This window comes from Lycorma delicatula, chromosome 7 (assembly GCF_047948215.1).
Source record: "Lycorma delicatula isolate Av1 chromosome 7, ASM4794821v1, whole genome shotgun sequence".
NCBI classification, from domain to species: Eukaryota; Metazoa; Arthropoda; class Insecta; order Hemiptera; family Fulgoridae; genus Lycorma; species Lycorma delicatula.
The window spans coordinates 125,559,220-125,580,612 of record NC_134461.1 but is presented as its reverse complement, the minus strand read 5'-3'; the positions used below and the strand labels follow the sequence as shown (position 1 = coordinate 125,580,612).

The 21,393-nt window shown below is 28.9% G+C and overlaps 1 protein-coding gene and 1 long non-coding RNA gene across 3 annotated transcripts in view; one reads left to right on the top strand and one right to left on the bottom strand.

The window, feature by feature from the left end:
* Positions 1-4,489, bottom strand: part of LOC142327613 (uncharacterized) — a 287,424-nt gene extending 282,935 nt beyond the window's left edge. For both annotated transcript variants that reach the window (XR_012757030.1, XR_012757029.1), the window contains exon 1: positions 4,359-4,489. This is a non-coding gene — a long non-coding RNA (uncharacterized LOC142327613). The remainder of the gene's footprint in view (positions 1-4,358) is intronic.
* A 75-nt stretch (positions 4,490-4,564) lies between these two features.
* Positions 4,565-21,393, top strand: part of LOC142328373 (uncharacterized) — a 32,409-nt gene continuing 15,580 nt past the window's right edge. Inside the window, exon 1 of the mRNA XM_075372080.1 lies at positions 4,565-5,157. Within this exon, the coding sequence (XP_075228195.1) occupies positions 5,076-5,157 (82 nt within the window). The 5' untranslated portion in view covers positions 4,565-5,075. The remainder of the gene's footprint in view (positions 5,158-21,393) is intronic.

Sequence of the window (21,393 nt, the reverse complement as noted above, 5' to 3'; positions counted from 1 at the left end):
CCACCACCACAACATATATTGGTTACTATAAAGATTGCAAAAATGAAAGTCCCACCACCAACAACATTCATTTGTTAAAACATAAAAATATATAAATGTGTTATGAAAAAAATCCCATTAATTGGGATGTTAGTAAGTCCTATCACCAACAACATTCATTTCTTACATAAAAATATATAAAATTGAAATGAAAAAATCTAATAATTTGGGATGTTATTAAGTCCCACTACCACCAACATTCATTTGTTAAAACATAAAAATATATAAAATTTTAATGACATTTAATTAACATTCATTTCTTAAAACATAAAAATGGGTGAGAGGGAGAGTGGGAGTGATTGAGGGCGAGTGAGGGATTGATGAAGGGAGGTAGGGAGGGAGGTAGTGAGAGAGAGAGAGAGAGTGAGTGAGTGAGTGTGTGTGAGTGAGAGAGACAGACAGAGACACTTACATTAGCATCTGGAAAATTTCCATCCGGTTTTACTCTGATCATAGTTTTTGTACGCCGAGCTGAGTACCACTAGGAGATAAAAGAATGTTCAACGAAGGCTGAGAATTCCTTGTTTTAATTATTTCATTATGCAAAGCTACTGCCTTTCGGCCCATACTGCCCGGTCCAAAGTGTTTTTACACACATCAGATAATGCACGATACACATCTATACGTGTTCTCATCCGACTGAATTCTGGGTGTTAACTTATATCTAACCACTGGTCATTAAACAGAGATGCCATTTCAAAGCATTTATTTACCTAAAATATAAAAAAAAAAATCATGATTGTTAGAGAGAAATTCCAAGGAAACAGTTAACAACCTTTAAATTTTTCACTGGTTAACGTTTTGTTAAATTTTCAACAGTGAGAAAATTAACTGCAATTTAGAATTCTCCTCCTTTAATATATTATTCAATTGGGGAATGTAAATAAGAGCAGGACATGTTAACGGCTGCTTGATGCACCTAACAGGAAGTGAAAACTAACGAAAGAAGAGTGGATTAAAGAAAAGTGTTCAGAAGTGGAAAGAGAAATGAACATTGGTAAAATAGACGGAGTATACAGGAAAGTTAAGGAAAATTTTGGGGTACATAAATTATAATATAATAATGTGTTAAACAAAGATGGTACACCGATTTATAATACGAAAGGTGAAGTCGATAGGTGGGTGGAATATATTGAACAGTTATACAGAGGAAATGAATTAGAAAATGGTGTTATAGAGGAAGAAGAGGAAGTTGAAGAGGATGAAATGGGAGAAACAATACTGAGATCTGAATTGAAGGGAGAATTAAAGGATTCGAATGGATACACAGGATACCTGCACAATTAGTGTGCAGTGCATGTGAGGAAGTTATTGATAGATTATACAAAATGGTGTGTAATATTTATGAAAAAGGGGAATTTCCGTCAGACTTCAAAAAGAATGTTATTATCATGATACGAAAGAAAGCAGGAGCAGATAAATGTGAAGAATACAGAACAATTACCTTAACTACTCACGCATCAAAAATCTTAACTAGAATTCTGTACAGAAGAATTGAGAGGAGAATGGAAGAAGTGTTAGAAGAACACCAATTTGGTAGAGGAAAAGTATAGGGAAGCAATTTTACCACTCAGATTTATTAGAAGAAAGATTAAAGAAAAACAAACCAACATACATGGCATTTACATAGACTTAGAAAAGGCATTTGATACACTGGAATAAAATGTTCAGCATTTTAAAAGCATTTTGTGTACAAGTAAACAGATAGAAGAACAATTGTTAACACTTACTGGAACCAAACTGCAACAGTAATAATCAAAGAACGTAATAAAAAAGGGAGTCCAACACAGATCTTCCCCCATACTTTTTAATCTTTACACAGAACTAGCAGTTACTGATGTTAAAGAACAATTTAGATTTGGAGTAACAGTGCAAGGTGAAAGGATAAAGATACTACGATTTGCTGATGAAACAGTAATTCTAGCCGGGAGTGAAAAAAGATTTACAAGAAATGGTATGGATGAAGTCAATATCCTGAGAAAACAAAAACAAATTTTCTTTAATTTGAACAGTAAATTATTACAGTTGGAACATGAAATTACAAAAACTACAGAAAACAGCCGACTATATCTTCAACTGAAAAGAAGATATGCAACATTTAAAATTCCCGAAAAATGTAAAACTGGTAATGTTTTATCATCACTAAGGTGGTGGCATAGATATAGCATCAACATTCATTCACAAATATTAGTCATTTTCTTTCATTGGCCATTGACATGTACTTCATTAAGGGCACCTGGACCCCTGTTTTTTTTAAATTCAAATTTTTTCCATTTTTGCTTATTTCAAAAGTTATTTTATGCACAAAAAACAATAAAATAAGCAAAAATAAAATTTTAGGGTCAAATTGATGTTTTTTATTAAGCACTACTCACCGAAAAAACCAAATCTTGAAATTTTTTAGAAATGTTTTTTGTTGGCACTGTCTGGTTATAAGAAAGAGAAATTTGGTGTTTATATGGGGAAATTTTGGTCATATTCAGAAGTGGATGGGCTCACTCACAATTACAAATATTTCATGATAATATGAAGAATGTTTTGTTAGAAGATGGTAAAAGAAAAGTTCAGGAAAGGGTCAACTGACAGATAAATTTATCAGTGATATTCAGGACTACCACGGTGTTGTTATAAGAAAAAATATACATAGTATAAAAGGTATGAGGAGGGCAATACAGGCTATTTATTTTCATAAAATCTCAACAAATGGAAACCCTTAACATGGACTTTCCAAGAGAAGAAGAGAAGCATTTTCATTAGCTATGTTGTATTTACGTAAATACAACATATACAAATACAACGTATATTTAATACGTTTAAATATAGCGTAGCTAAAATAAAAAAAAATAATATTCACATAAATCACCTATATTTAAACTGACTGCCACAGTAATAAAACCAGTTCTTCAAAGTCTTGCTGATATTAATTTTCTAAGAGAATGTTTGCATGGTCTCACACAGAACCCCAGTGAATCTTATAACAATGTTTTATGGTCCAGGGTACTAAAATGTGTTTTTGTCAGCTTGAAAGCTTTATATTGTGATAGTTATGATGGTGCCTCAACATACAATGCTGGGAATGCGGGACAGTGTTAAAGTTTGGAATGGAACCAGGTGAAAACACAGGAAGATAAAAGTAGTTTATTATCATGGAACTAAGGAAAACAGAAAAAGTATTCAACCAGGATACAAGGATGATGAGGAAGAAGACTCAGACAATCCAGAATATTGTGCTGTTTTTCGAAAATTGCATGTTTTAAAACTCTTTAAGACTCGTTATATCATCAACCGCTTAAAGTAAGAAAATTAAATTTTTTTAGTCTGTTTGGGTATGCAAACAAAACACAGCAATAATGATCTATATTTTCTAAAACTGATAACTTTTTGTGAAAAAAATCAACTTCAAAAATAGGAAAATTGAATAAAAATTCTAAGTGAAAAACTTTTTGTGAAAAATGTATGTAAACATTTAATAGCTAAAACCTTGAAACAACTGTGCAAAACTTCCTTGCTAAATTCTTAATGTGTCCTGAGATAATGGGTCTTAAAGTTTGAAAAAATAACTTAACCAAGATACAACGTATGAGGTTAAAAGAACAGATCAAGTTTAAACAAAATTCTTAGAACTATGTTAACAAATTGTTTCATTTAATAATACATATACATATGAGTGTGTGTGTGTCTGTGTGTGAGCGCGTGGAAGCGTTCTATTATAATTAAAAAAAAATTGTTACATGTTCTAACAATTTTATTTAAATAGTGTACAGATATATAACACTAATAAACAACCATAATGAAAAACTTTAAATTATCAAATTAAAAAACTGAAAAGGATAAGATACAACTTTTTCGTTTACCTAATCAAAAGTGACCATCTTCTACTACCCCTTTCTGAATTACTGAACTATACTTTGCAAAAAATGTTAATGAAACGTATATTTCAACAGAATAGAAAAATGATCATTATATTAAAGTATATAGCTTAAAAATAAACTCTTTTAACTAATAATACATTTTTGAAGGTTTATTTAATCAGTATAATGAATATTATACAATCTAAAACAAACAATATTCAAATCACCGGCGATCAATAAATAGGTTATAACGTTACACTGCTCATTATCACACTAAAAAGACAAAATATACGACTTTACACTTATTCGTACATAATTACAATAACAAAAAACTAGTACTACATGTATACTACTAGTAACTAGTAATTACTTGTACAAATAGTACAAATTACTAGCGTCTGAAAATAAATAAAAATAATGATAAAGATAATAAATGAAACATATTTATGAGTATCAAATGAATCTTACCAATATTTCGATAAATGCAGATCGGTAATAAATAAAGAGTATCTAATAACCTTCGTGAAACAGTTCATTCCATTCATAACCTTTATTTGCTACATTTAACTAGCTTGAAAAATTACATTTATTCGTTTAAATTTATACACCGTGCATTACACCTGAAAAACACAGCTGATCGACATGACGTCATAACCAATATTAGTTACCGCGTTTAGTAAATAACTACTATATCCCGGGTTTGGGGATTGAATTGTTCGGTTGATTACATATATCCATATTTGCGAATTTTATTTACGTAAAGTAAAACGATTTTAGTAAATTAAGAATTTTTTTTTCAAACTGTTTACTGTCACGAACCGTATGATGAAAATTTCAGCAAGTGTTCCCCCTATTAATATGACAGTGAATAATGAATTCTAAATCTGTGTGTGGTGTAATATTAGAGTGCGTTTGATATTTGTCTCTTGGCTTTTAGATTTATTATTAGTAACTATTCAGTTAAATGTACCGGTATAATAAAGCGACGTAGAGTCGTTGTCACCGGTTTAGAATTGATTTCCCTCGTGGGGAATAATGTTATTCTTGGGAAACAATTATTTCAGGTGGAAGTGGATTGACACAATTAAAACATGAAGATTATTCAAAACTTCCTTGCAGAGTTGCAGCTGTTACACCTAATTTGAATATATCTGATTATTTTTTAACAAAAACTAAATAAGAACTATGTCACTGGCATCAGCTTATGCACTTATCGCTTCTAAAGAAGCGTTAAATTATGCTAATTGGTTACCTACGGATGATATCGGTAAGTAGAAAACTGGTGTTTGTGTGGGAATGGGTATGGTCGATATAGTAGATGTTTCTGAAACCACTGAAGCTTTAAAAAAAAGCTTCTGCGGTTAATAATAGAGTCAGTCTGTATTTTGTTCCTAGAATTTTACCAAATATGGCTGCTGGTTTAATTATTATAAAATGTGGTTTTAAAGGACCAAATCGTTCTGTATCGACAGAATGACTGATACATATTGTTGATGTATCAACAGTTGTGCAACTGGTGCACATGCAATTGAGATTTAAATTTAAATTTATACAAAATGGTTATGCAGATGTTATGGTTTGTGGTGGGTTATGGACTTTTGGTGACAGTTCACATTTGACTGCTCCTAGTGAACATGGTATTGGTGCTGTGTTAGCAATGACACGCGTGCTATTAATGATACTAGTATAAAAAAAAGTGATATATATATATATATATATTAATGCCCATGCTACATCAACACGTGTGGGAGATGATGTTGAGTTAAGAGTCATTAAAACATTTTTTGGTGAACACTCAAAACATTTAGCAATTTCTTCAATGAAAGGTGCTCAAGAGCATTTGTTAGGAGCTGGAGGAAATTTAGAGACTATTTTTACAATATTAGCATGTAATAATTCACTTATACCACAAACAATTAATTTAGAAAATATTTGTGATGCAGGTAAAGATTTAAATTGTGTGCCTAATGTTAAACAAAACTGGAAACAAATAGAATCACTTTAAAGAATTAATTCGGTTTCGGAGGTACTAATGTTATCCTGTGTCTGTAATTTTAGTATGAAGATACTTAAAATATAAGTTAGTCTTTTCATTTATTGAAAAAAAAAAACTTCTTTATTCATGAAACCGTTTTTGTTTCTCAACTTAAAGATTAAATACAATGTACCTTAATTAATTTTTTTATTAGTTTTATCAGAAGACTGAAAAAACCTCAATTTTGAGAACATCAAAGCATTTGGTTTTAAGTAATTTCTTTGTTTATTATAAAAATAAAATAGTAAGTTTATGTCAAGGTAAAAATGTATGCCTGTTGTTTTTCAATTAAAATAAAAGTTTTGCCTTAATATTCTTGATTGCATCATTTAGCTTATTAATAATAATTGCTTTACCAAATTTTAATGAAATCGAAAATTACTTTTTGTTATTTGTGTAATATTTTTAATAAAACTATTATGAATGAATCTGTTAAAAAATTATGTTATCAACATTTAGTAAGCTTATTTGAACACATGGTGGGGATGGACCGGCAGATTTCCTAGCATCTACAATGCTTTATTTTTGTCTACACCTAACTTCTTCACTAACAGCAATACTTCAGATACACCCAGTACAATTACTTCACAATTGTGTGTTAATACATTCTAAACTTTGACTGATATTTGCAAAAAAAGACTCTTCCTTGTTATTAGTGGTACAGAAACAATTTAAAAACTGATTAACTTATTTTAAAATAATATAACTTGTTGCATATTTATAATTTGTTGAACAACATAATAAATACAAACTGGTATTTTTTTGGAATCCATTATCCAATCTTTTAAAATATTTTTTTATTTTAATCTTTGTAAAATATCTTGTTTTTGAATGCTTAATTAAAACCATGTTGTTGAAATGGAGGTAAAATGATTCACAAAAAAATAATTTTGTTGAAAAAACAAAACTTATATTTACACAATACAAAATACAACTTTTTGGTCAGTTATTGAACAAATTTTTTTCTCATTTTACATAACACGAAGTGTTACATGCAATAGAAGATAATAAAACAAAATACAATTTTTTTTCAATCATTAAACAGAACAAATTCACTAATATATTGAAACATTACTTCAAAAAGATCTTCATTTCTGTACCTTGTCTCCATTAAAATTCACATAAATAAGGATTGATTAATTCTCTTGATGTTCCCTTTTCCCTTTTTATTTTGTTGTTTGCACACATCCTCAAATTCTAAATATTTTGTGTATGTGCCCCTGCCTTAGGATCGACAGTCTCAGAACGATTCTCTATGAGTTGTTGAAAGTTATAGTCTTCCAAATTAGGGATATCATCATAAGATTCCCATTTATAAGTAATATAAATTATTAGTATTAACTTATATAATTTTGAATATAACCTAACCTAAGCTCGCTTCACTTGCTAACCTTGACGAGCAAGCATAGGTTATGTTTGGTTAGATTACATAGTTTTAAAAACAAGCAATTTCACAAGTATTGAGTGTAAATAAAATTTTAAAAACTGGCTGTCACATTACAAAAAAATACTTACAAACATTATAAACTGTTGTTAATCATTCACTTTAAATGATATGAGATTTTACTTAGAGTAGATAGATATTTGTACATATTCATAGAATTAAGTTATAAATTTGTTTCACAAACCTTTTTTTTTAGTAAAAAAGTAATTCACCATTTAAAAAATATATTAAATGAAAATAATTATATCATATTAAAATCTAATAAAACTAATACACCTGTTATTATTTACACTGAAAAATATAATAATTTTATGAAACAATATATAATAGAAAACAATTTTAGAGAAATAAAAGACCCTACTAATAAATTTTAAAAAATAAAAAGTTTAATAACCAAAATATTTTTAATCATAACAGTAATTTAAGATATCATATTAGATTACACCCTTTTGAACCTGTCGCTCCAAAATTAACAGAACTTCCAAAAATACATAAACCCAGCGTCTCTATGGTTCTACATCTGCTCCACCTTATATTATTTCCAAAATAATTGATAAAATTCCTAGGATAAAAATGAATTTACATTATAGTTATAATATAAAAAATGGATATGAATTTGTAAATAATTAAAAAACTTAACACTTGGAAAAAATACTAGGATGGTAAATTATGATAAGTAATACGTTTCCTAGCATACCTATTGATATAATAAAACTAACTACTAAATAATCATGAAGACCCTAAATTTATTGATAACATAATCACTATTATAAGGAATATATGTGTCAACGAAACTACTTTAATGATAAGTGTTATATGCAGGAAAATATCTTGCCTGTGGTTTCCTTTGTCAGCTATCATGTCTGAAATTTACTTACAAGATTTTGAGAATAGAATAGTTTATGGCATTATTCATATACTTAATGTTTTATTATGGACTCGTTATGTTGATGTTTTTATTGTTTATTATCCAGTTATATATAATGAACACCTCATAATTTTAAATAAGCCTAATTCATATTATAACAATTTAAAATTTTCATTTGAAATAGATATAAATAGAACAATAAATTTTTCAGATGTTTGTATTGAAATTAATAAAAATAATCAAATTTAAACTACTACAATCAAAATTACTAATATAATAAAAATAACACTACAATTCATAGACAAAAAAAAACGATCCTTTTTCCCACAAAATTAACACGTATACTAATATGATTAATAGGATGAACCATTATACACAAAATAATAAAAATAGATTAAACACAGAATTAAAAATATTATAAAACATATTGCACTTCATAATGGATATAGTGATTGATAATATATATAAAAAACAAATGTCAAAACTTAGTAGTACAATAACTTTGAAACCAATAAATAACACACAGAAGGTTGAAAATGTTTACTTATTCATACACTGATAGCATTATTGAAAATATAACTAAAGTTTATGATAATAATAAATTTAAATCTGCATATAAAACTAACAGCTACATAATGAAATATCTAAAAAGCAATAATAATAATACTGATTCATATAATTTATACAATTTATGTGGGATTTATAAGATAAAGTGTAATGAATGTGAGTTGATTTATATAGGTAAAAACCAATAGATCTTTTAAAGCCAGATTCATTGAACATTTTAGGCATTATAAAAATAAAAAATTGGGTTTCTCTAATGGTGAAGATCACCTATTAATATAAATCTAGATATTTTAGAAAATTATTTTGTATTATGTGTATTAAGTATTATGTATGTAAACATTATGTATAAAGTATTATGTATTACAAACAGAATTTGAGGAGGATACGCTTGCCATGTACTTACATGTATTTTGTATACATGTAGTATGTTTTTATTTTATATTACTTTATTTCATTTTTAATTGAAGTCATATATATTTTTATATGTAATTTGAATTTTAATATTTTAATACTTCATTTTAATTTAATTTTTATATGTAATATGTAATTTTTAACAAAGTATTTTACAAAAAAATGTTTAAAACTGAAAATGCAGGTTACCGCAGAAGTACTTTTGTAGGAATCATATGAAAAAATAAAGTGAGTGTCATTTTATTTTATTTTTTGTACTGGATCAAATTGAATCATACTTATTTGAATTATTTGTACAGGGTGATATGGGTCTCGAAAGGATAGATTTTTAAAAAAATTAGATATTTGTACATCTAATTATTCAATTTAATTTTCAGTTCTCATGTTAGTAAAAAAAAAACAAAAAAAAACATGGCTATAAAATCTCTTTAGTATGCAGTTGAATTATATATTTGATCTACATTATTTGTTTAATACGTTCTTATTTCAAATCTTTAAAGTTAATAAACTACATTTTTTTAAATGTATTGAAATCATAGATTTTTTTTTAGTTCTCTCTTTTTATCTGTGCCTCCGGAACCACCGTAAAGTATTACTTAAGAGGATGAGAGAAAATATGTTTTCTTTTTGTCTTTGGTCATTTGACTGTTTTCATGCAGCTCTCTAAGATTCCCTATCTAGTGCCAGTCATTTCGTTTCAAGATGAAAGAGACTGGAATGCTTCCTCTCCATGAGTGAAGCTTTCAATTAAATTGGAAGTTACTACACCTGTAAATTTATACTGTTAAACATTATGAAAAACATGGTGCATTGGTTTGTTTGCTGTGCGTGTTCAAATTTTTATTTTGAAGCACAGGAATGACTTATACTTTTGGTACGAACAATTTATCTAAAATTATATTTGTTTTGGGAACAAAACAGGAAAACATTGGGTTAGATCTGTTAAACAATCACAATTCAAGAAACAGCAAAAAATGTTTAGGATTTTGAAGCTTCCCATTGCTAGGAGAAATGACAAAAAATTATTAATTTTTAATGACAAATGGAACAAAATTTGTTTTAATATAATATTCATTTAAACTTTCATCATAATGAATTCTGTTGGTTTTGCAACCTTCATCAGTGCCTTTATATGTCCTGTTTAGCCTCCGGTAATTACTGTTCAGATAATACTTCAGAGGATGATATTTATGAGCATAAATGAAGTGTAGTCTTGTACAGTCTCAATTCAACCATTCCTGACATATGTAGTTAACTCAAACCCAACCACCAAAGAACACCGATCTCCACAATCTAGTATTCAAATCCATGTAAAAATAACTGACACTAGGACTTGAATGCTAGAAATCTCGACTTCAGAATCAGCTGATTTTGGAAGATACGTTCACCACTAGACCAACTCGGTGGGTTACTTCATCAGTGCCTATAGTTACTGTTTGCCACTCTACCATCACTTTAAGTTTTTTTTTTGTCTTCAGTCATTTGACTGGTTTGAATGCAGCTCTCAAAGATTCCCTATCCAGTGCCAGTCATTTAATTGCTGTATATCCCTACATCCCTACCAATTTGTTTTACATATTCCAAATATTGCCTGTCTGCACAATTTTTTCCACCTACATGTCCCTCCAGTATCAAAGCAACTATTCCACATGCCTTCAGATATGGCCTATTTAGTCTGTCTCTTCTTTTAACTATATTTTTCCGAATGCTTCTTTCTTCATTAATTTGCTGCAACACCTCTTCATGTATCACTTTATTCACCCATCTGATTTTTAACATTTTCCTATAGCACCCACCGCATTTCTAAAGCTTCTAATATTTCTTCTTGGATACTCCATTCGCCCTAAGTTTTTCACTTCCATATGAAGCTACGCTCAAAACATATACTTTCAAAAATGCTTTCCTGATGTTTAAATTCATTTTTGATGTAAGTAAATTATATTTCTGACTGAAAGCTTGTTTCGTTTTTGCTATTCAGCATTTTATATTGCTCGTTTCATCCATATTTAATAATTCTACTTCCCAAATAACAAAATTCTTCTATCTCCATAGTCTTTTCTCATCCTATTTTTATATTCAGTGGTCCATCTACATTATTTCTACTACATCTCATTACTTTCGATTTGTACTTGTTTACCTTCATGCAATAGTTTTTGTATAGGACTTCATCCATGCCATTCATTGTTGCTTCTAAATTTTTTTTTACTCTCGGCTAGAATTACTATCATCTGAAAATCGTAGCATCTTTATCTTTTCACCTTGCACTGTACTCTGAATCTAAATTGTTCTATAACATCTTTAACTACTGGTTGTATGTAAAGATTAAAAAAAACAGGAATAGGGAACATCCTTGATGGTATGTAAAGATTAAAAAAAACAGGAATAGGGAACATCCTTGATGGACTCCCGTTTTTATTACTGCTTCTTTCTTATGCTGTTCGATTATTACTGTTGCGGTTTGGTTCCTGTAAATGTTAGTAATTGTTCTTCTATCTCTATACTTGAACCTTAATTTTTTTAAAACGCTGAACATTTTATTCCAGTCTACATTATCGATGATAGCCTTTTCTAAGCCTATAAATGCCATGTATCTCGGTTTATTTATATTTAATCTACCTTCTACTATTAATCTTAGTGCTAAAATTGCTTCCCTTGTCCCTATACTTTTCCTGAAACCAAATTGGAGGATATGTATCAGTGTAAATGAAGTGTAGTATTGTAAAATCTATTGATTTTATTAACCAAAACTGGTGTATTTTTCAGACCAAAATTTAATTTGTTGTCTTCATGGTTCCCATAGGTAGGAAATGTCAGGAAATATAAACTTGCATCAAGATTTTTACAAAAAAATCAGGAAAAATTTGCAAAAAATTTCAGAGAATTGCATTTTTGTTATTGAATTAAAATTATTATTAATAAAATATTTTTTAAGTAATGCCAAAATGTATTTGATATACTTTACCACCATTGGGAAGTGGTGATCCCATCGACAAGCACATTTTGCAACTATGTGTATCAAGCAGCCATTAACATCTCCAGTTCTTAATTACATTTCCTAATTATTATTTTATATTAAAGTAGGAATATTATCAACTGCATTATGAAATTTTTTCATTGGTAAAATTTTAATAAAATGGTATCATTGGAAAATGTAAAGATTGTTAACCGTTTTCTTGGAATTTCTCCCAAACCACCATGAATCTTTTTTTATTTTAGGTAATTAATTGCTTTTAAATGACATCTAAAAAGACTCTGTTTAATGACCAGTGTTTTAGATATAAACTTACACCCACATTTCAGCCTCTTCAGAAGAAGTATAGATGTGTATCATGCTTTTTGTAAAAAACAGTTTGACCGGGTAATATGGACCAAAAGGCAGTGTTAATTTGCACATTAAAGAAAAGCAGGATAATGAAATAATTTATCTCTCAGTAGTACTTCAATTCAGCATTATAAAACTTTGATCGACAATTATGATACATCTGTGTGTTCTTTATTAGAATCTTCTGGTCAGAGTAATAGCATTTCAGCAGTAAATGATATATTTGAATCCTCAACATCATTTATGCAAAATGAAAAAAACAATTACTTCTTTTTGTTATAAGATGATGTTTCTAAGATGGTGATTATGTGGGTTCTTAATGTTGTACAAAATCCTTAAGTTCATTTAAAGATACCGGTGCAACCTTTAAAATTATATATCCCGTTTGTTGTATACCATACAAATTCCAGCTTGGAGCTACTAAATGCCAGTATGTCATTAATCATGGTCGTGCACCATACTTTTATGACATTCTGCAAGGACGTTAAAACATTGATTCTCAAACTTTTTCCCCACCACCCACATTAAGAATCAATAATTCTCTAGCACCCGTCAACATTTTTAAACTTACCGTCTGTTAAAAATAATAATTGCTATTGCTGGTTTTAAGATGCGCTCTTAAAAACAGCAATTATTTAATTATTGTTTTTAAACGTGGCATATCCTATTAACGAGTTGAAACTTACATTTTCAATGAGAGTAATTTCTCACCGATTGCTTTTTTTAATTGGATGATGTTTTAAATCTGAAGTATACTGTCAAAAAATAGAGTATTCAAGCTTTAATTTTTTTTATTCGTCTCTGTAAACCTCTTGATTGCAAAGTTAAAGTAGTTTGAATACAATCTTTTTTATCATAAAGTATAATTTATTTTTGTACTAATGCTGAAGGTACTTAATTTTAGTTTGAAATATCAGGAAAACATAATTTTTTAATCAACCATCGCCTTTCTAGACTGCCTGAACTCCACCAATTTTCTCTCGGCCTTCTTCTCACCCTGTGTACACACACACGGATGGAAGAAGGCCCACAGAATATTCCCCTCCTCCCTGAAGACCTCCAGTGCCCATAAGGGGGCATTATCGCCTGCCCACTTTGAGAACAATGCGTTAGAATAATAATGAGAAAATATTTTTCAAGTAAATGTCAGTAACGTTTGTTCTGTACAAAATAAGGTGTTCTGTTTTAGTTTTCTTATTTGTATTACTTTTCAGTTTTTCTCTAAGTCGTGAACATACATATATTTTTTGTTAAATTGAGACCTTTGTTTCTTATCATTTTTATACAACCAAGTTATTAAATATTGTTTTTTGTTTGCTTTGCAAAATAATGTAGGTTAGTTTTCTTGTGAAAAATTGTTAGCAATCTTAGATGCACATCAATTATTTTAAAACATTGCTTTAGTTATTTTTTATTTATTATCTGCGTTATTTTTAGTTTCCATGATGATCATTTGTATGCAATGTTTTTTTTTGTACTTTACTGAAACAATTTATAGAAAAAAAAATAAAAATAAATGAATAAAATAGCCTAATTTTAATTGTATATTGTAAAAAATCATTAAAAAATTAACTTTAAAAATGAATGTAATAGTACTAAAAATAAGGTGTGAGTTAAACATCTATGGAGTTGGTGGAGATTGCAAAAAAATAAAATATTTAAGTATTTAGCAAAGGAAACGGCATTAGCATACCATTATGAATCAGGAAACGTTTAGTAACTTGTTCAGGAAAAAACAAGTCTTAAAAATTCGTTGGGAACCCAGGATGAAGTTTATGCTTCTCAAGGGTGCAGACAAATTATCGTATAGTCGTAACCCTCACATTAAGTGTAAAGGCTGTGTCATCAGCCGAGTTAGAATTCATAAGTAGCTAGGTGGTTTGTATGATGAAAAGTTGCTGTTTAGCAACCACATTAGGCAAGTAGCAGTGGACGCCGTCTCTATGATGCACAAACTTAGGAGGATTGCTCGGAAGGATTACGGGCTGTCGGGCCGTCATTTGTACATGGTGTACCGAGGTGTCTTTGAAAGTATGACCTCTTATGCTGCGTCCGTTTGGGCGCATAGGTTGGATAGAAATCAAGTACTTATTCAAAATTCAACGAGTGCCAAGCGCAGAGCCTTAATATTATGCACTGGTGTTTTTAAAACAACCTCCTCACGAGGCTACCACCATATTGGGAAAAGCTCTCCCAATCGATTTAGTGGTGAAAGTTTGGGCTGCCATGTGGAAGTTGCAAAGAGGCAGTGAGCCCGAGGTATTTGGGATGCGGTTTCGAGCCGGGCCTGTACCGGAGCGGAACGGTGATCTCAATGCACCGGTTCTAAATTTTAGACAGTTGCCCATCTCCCGCCTGTGTAGGAGGTTCTTCAGCCTTGCGATGCATGCATGACACAAGGAATGGCATGCCGTGACTGAGGGAAGGTCCTTGTATAGATTTATAAAGGACTTGGGGAATGGTATGCCTCTCCTTTGTTTTAATGAGCCCAGGTGCTCTCCAACCACGCGAACTTAACCAATATTTTGTGCATCTGCGGGGAGATCCAGTCGAAGGAACGCATGATGTTCGACTGCCCAGCTCTTGGGGGAGCAAGAACTCAGGCCACCCTTAACTTAGATGTCAAGGGGAAAATTGGCCACTCACAAGCAGCAAGTCAATGTGGCGGCAAGAGCCTCATTGTCAGACCGTGCCGGTGTTCCTTGATGCCATTTCGTTGTTCAACCGGCATCAGTAGTTTATTCAGGGAAAAGACAACTACCGTGGTGCTGTTGAAAGCCACCCAAGAGTTATGAGCGCTTTAATATTGGTTGATAGGTACTTTCTGGAATTCAGCGACCTAGGCGTGGCAGCGAATTGCTTTCTTAGCGAAGTAAATTTAATTTATTGAGTGTCATATATTTTTTTATTAGTTGACGGGGTGCACGAACCCATTTTTTTAGTAATATATGACAAGTGAGCGGTAGGACACAAAGCGAGTGGTGTGTGGCAGCACGCTTAGTTCACTCACGAAATTAGGTTAGCTCTAGGAGCTAGGTAGGACTAGTCGCTTAACTGATTCGAGGCTCAGTAGCCGTTTGTGGCACAGATATTCGATCTTATGCTTTATGGCGACCGAATGGAGTGGTGGCAGGAGAAATGCCATGCAAACCCATCATCTGTATTTAGTGCAAATAACATAATAAAAACATCAGTTGATCGAAAGGGTTAAATCGAACACACTTTTTAATAGATTTTTATGTTTTTCGCAATTACTTTAAATATTGCATAATGAAATCAATAATATTTAAAAATGCTGTAGCTTGTCGGCACGAAAATCTCTCAAGGGAAATCCGAGTAAATTATCCTACTCTTTGCCAGTGGCGGCTCGTATCTAAAAGTAGGAATGCTGAAGATGCAGAAAATTTTTTGGAGGGTGAAGCAGAAATTGGCGTCAGGGCGGGTGAGACATTATTTCCTGGTGTAGGGCTGTGTATCCCGTAGATATAGACAGAGTGGTTTCTCGAATGGCACTGAGAAAGGCAACGAGGAATGACCAGTTTGACCCAGATATATTCTATCATCTGCTACCTGCTTTCCGATTTGTTGGAAGGTGGCTTTGGTAAGGGTGCTCTTAAAATCAGCAAAGGATCCGAGTGAGACCAGCAGTTATCGACCCATCAGCCTCTTGCCGGTAATCAACAATTTGCTTGAAAGGCTGGTTGTGGAAGAGCTCTGGGAAAATATCGATATGAACGATTTTCTAAATCGAGGCCAATACAGCTTCATGAAAAGGGTTGGCACCAGGGACTGCATTTTAAATGCTCTTGCCAAGGTAGAAAATGCTTATTACAGCTATAGTTCTGCTACAGCTATAGCTCTGCTACAGTGCTAGATAGAAAGTAAAATTCATTGTAATAAATAAGAACAAGAATTTTGAATAAGATAAACACTTTTAAACCTGTAACAAAAAATTAAGCACCCTTAAAAAACTGTCTGTTTTTACATTAGTCAAGCAATAATAAATCTTCAAGAAAAGAGATAATGTAATATAAAAAATTCTTCCTTTTACAAACATTGCTTAGATATGTAATACATGTTAGCTGCACTAAAACTACATCTCTGTTTTTTTGTATGCCCAAGTGCCTGTCAAATTAAAGCTGACTTCTTATTCTCTTATAAATTACTAATAAAATAGAAAACAGTTCAGTATATGGGATGCCAAAGCTAAACTCATGAGTGCCCTAAATATTGAAAAGTTAACAATTTAGTAATAATTTCATTTTTCTTGAATAACTATGAGAATTTCTGATTAATCCTGAATCATAATGAAATAAAAGCAATATTAAGTTTTAAAAATATATTTTATTACATTTTACAAATGAAATAAAAGCAATATTAAGTTTTAAAAATATATTTTATTACATTTTACAAAACCAGCAATATAATAATTAATTATATAATGCCTGTACTAAACTGTTAATTGTAAATTATATATGATTTATAAAATTCAACCATTATGTAAAATTTAAAAAAATTACTAATTTTTGCTAAATTTTGAAACATACAATTAAAATGAAATAAAGTTTCCGTTTCATAGAAAAATATAGACTTGTTCCAGTATATTTATGAAATAATATTAATCAGAAACCAAAAGTAGTTCAACTATGTAAATAAGTAAGATTCAACCTTCCTTATTTACAAAGTTGAACTACTTTTGGTTCTACAGTTATGAAACAAGGCACTGTGTTGTCTTACATGATATAGTGTACTAAATATAATTAAATTAAAAAATTTATATATGCAGTCTATAATGATTAATACTATTTATGAATATATAATTATAAAATTTTCTACATATTCACACCTAACATATTCTAGATATGTAAATGGTATCTAGTATGCTTATACAGTATTTAACTGCTTTAATTCAGTATTTGGTATTGAATCATTACAGGAATTTACAGTTAGTAAAATATTTTGAATCAGGCATTTTTAATAATCTGGCATTCCTCTAGTTTAAATTATGCCAAACAATTTGATTTCTAATTTAATTACTATATTCAAAAATCTGTACATTTAAATAGTATAGTAAACATATTAATTCAGAATCAGAATAAATAAATGTTTTAATTTATCTGTTTGTTTTAATATGAATATTTTTTTTATGGCAATTTTTTTTTTAGCAGTGCCCTTATAATTTCATTTTATGTATAGCTTACAGCGAAAACAATAAATTCTAACACAATATTAAATTCCTTATGAATATACTAAACTCAATAGTCTATTATGAAATTGGATTTCATTTTTGATAAATGAAATAAATTAAAACATTTCAGAAATTCAACAAGAGAAATCTTATTTATTAGCCAATAACTGGCTAATAATAGGATTTATTTATGTAGGAATCCCTTTTTGTGCTGAGCTGTGTTTTGTACATACTAATGTATTATAAAATAGGATGATACAGTATCAAACGAGTCTAAGACTTTAGTAGAACAATGTGCATTGTACAGGTTCAAACTTTTACAGTTACAATAAAGAAGACAAAGGTTGCAGCTGCATTACATTCTTTCTTGCAGTAGCTTTTCCTGAAATAGGGATAGGCTGCACATATGGCTTATGGAAGCATAGTTATTATCTGAAATGTAACTTTTCCCCTTAAATAAAACATCTGGGTTTGTTTCAACAAACACAGGTGTTTTCCAAAAATTTTAATATACAATATAATAATCGTTACAATCAAAATACAATGCAATGGTCCACAATGATATAACACCTCTAACAATATTACTTTTCCTGACCATTGATAAATTATTCAAATTTATTTTTCTAATTCTAACATCTTAAAATCTAAAATCTATTTATAAGTCTGAATGCTGCTGCACCTTGTCTATATTTAATTCATCATAGTATATAAACATCAATAAATTTAGTTTGGCCATAGCTTTTACTTATATACTGTAGTGGGCTATCCTACACAATATTTTACTATCATTTGAATTTATTAAATATATAATATACCTTCTAATACTTTTGTTACAGTTACTTTATCATTTATAATTGTAATTCTGATATCCATTTAATCATATTTCCATAATACAATATGTTTTTCACAATCAATGTTTTCATGAGTTACTAATTCATTTGAACACAAATATTATATATATTATTATTACATTTATCATTTAATCCTATAACTTCTGATTTTTTAGTAAATATTTTACTTTCAGTGTAATAGTTACACATATTCTAAATCTCTTTTAATAAACATGGATATCAATTTATATAAATCGTAACTTGTTTCTTCAATTAAATTAACTTTTAACATGTTATCAAATTCTCTTATATTGTTTAGTTTAGGTTCTAATGGTAACCTATTATTATAATATTTAGATATTATTATTATTTCATTAAATAATTCTTTCATAGATGCAATACTTGGATGTAGTGTTCCTAGCTTACAAAATGTTAGGCTATTTTCTACATCTTGTACAAGGCTTAATACAATGTATTTAATCGATTCAGAAAATCTCTTATTTTCTCTGACTCTACAAAATCATTTACATTTTTATTCATTAGTAACAACTTATTTTTCGATCATTAAAATTATCTTCAATTATCTTAATGTCCTATTGAATATATATCACCTATATCTATATTTAAGTATATTGATTATTTATTTGATCAATTATATCATTCTGTTTATATTTTATTTTATTTAATATTGCTTCATCATTACCATCCTTATTTCCTGTAATCATTTTTACAATTGAACCTAAGCCATTTATTATTGCATGTTTTTCTCGCATATTATTATTAGTTAAGATTTCTAACTTTTCTTCTATTACAAACTTAGTATGATTAATAAATCTTATATAATTACTCATATCTCTATAACAAAATCTTTTCTACTACTTATATACAATTCTTTTTGTTATGTAACTCATTTATATAAATGTTATTCAAACTTTCTATATTATTAAACTACTTATTTAAATCATAATAATGCATAAAAGTATGATACATATCTTCTAACTTAGCTATACCTAAATTAACTGGTACAATTCCAGAATTTATCGTAACATCTTAAATTTCTGCTGCTTCCGTTGCTTGTGGACCTGCAAGTAAAAGTAAATACTCTTGAGCATATCTTGAAAAGCTATCAACAGTTGCTAAAAATTTTTGTTTTTCAATTGAAATACTATCCATATGTAATACTTGTAGTGGTTTATAAGGCATTGGAGTTAAATTCATTTCTAATTGTAAGGGGGTCCTTTCGCTTTTTTGTTTTTAAACATATATTGCATTTATTAATATAATTCTTTTTTTTTGGGGCATAATATTTTATTTTTATTTGCCGATATTTTCCTTCTATTCCACAATGATTTGCTTTTCCTTCATGATAATTGTTTATTATTTCTTGTAATCTAATAATTTACTGTTACATTTAATCAATTATAGTTGACTACTCTTAAAATATTCACAATAAAAATCATTTTCAAAGTACAAACTATATTTTACTTTTGGCAATAAATAGTCTTTAACAAAATTAACTATATCGACAAAATTATTTTCAGATATTTCTACATTTATTCTTGTCTTAGTGTTTTCAAACAATTTTAGTTATTTTAACTTTTCTTGGATTATTTTTACTAATTTTAATAGTATTAAATGCTTATTATAATTTACTGAATTCTATAGTTTATTTATTCTTGACCTACACTTTTCAATGTCGCTTACAATTAAAGCATCATTTCTTTTATATAAAAATCATTTTTACAACAGCTCTTTTGAAAATATACATAACATTTCCCCATTAATAATACATAAAAAAATATTCTCAAATAATCTTCATAATAGCACTTATTTGTAGTAATTCAAATAATTATGTTGGATGTATAACATATATATTTTTATTTTAATTCTTGCATTAATATTATTTTCAGATATGTAATATTTATTAAATACTGTAAATAGTTTACTCTTTGTAGTACAGCTTTGTAATATTATCTAATGTACGTGACTACTAATCTTTCGTTATACAGCTATGAAATTATATCGTAATAAATAAAATTATTTTACTTCATAATACATAAGTTAATTCTCCTACATTTATTTTTGTTTTATTCCAATAATTATTTTGTTTCAATATATACAAATTCTTTATAAAATGATTCTTATTATTTCAACAATGTTTATGCCCTTTAAGTATTCTTAATATGTACACTCCATTTAATTAACCTTAATAATTCTCTTTAATTGAGATTAATATATTTTCTTCATTAATTTATTTTTATCAATACAATAAAAGCATTTAAAAATTCATTAATCATTAATAACTCTTCGTAATTATTTTATATTCTAATTTTCTTCAATTAGTTAACCAATTATTTTATTTCCTTACCAGTCAAATATCAGAGGTTTATTTATTTTAATTATTTCTTCCTCTTCTTCCAATTCTTTTGATTAATATCTAACATATTAAAATTTTTCATGCAATTAATCATATTGAAATTATTACTAATATTTTTCTACATTTATTTCAATAGTATCTTTATCTTTATTTATAATATTCTTTTATTTTTATTTCTATCATTGGTATTTTCCTTAATTTTCATAACTTTAGGCACCCTACATTTATTTATAATATTATTACTTTTATTTTTTGTAATATGGTATTTGTTATCTGGCAATGCTTTATTATCATTATTTCTTTTCTTATTACCATAATTCCTTTTACTGTAATTATCAGTTTTATTATCTTCTTCATTATTAATATTCGATGACATACGCTTATTATTTTTATATTTCTTCTTATTTTTCGACGATTTATCCTTAATATTCTTCTTATATTGTGCTTAATGTCATCTTCAT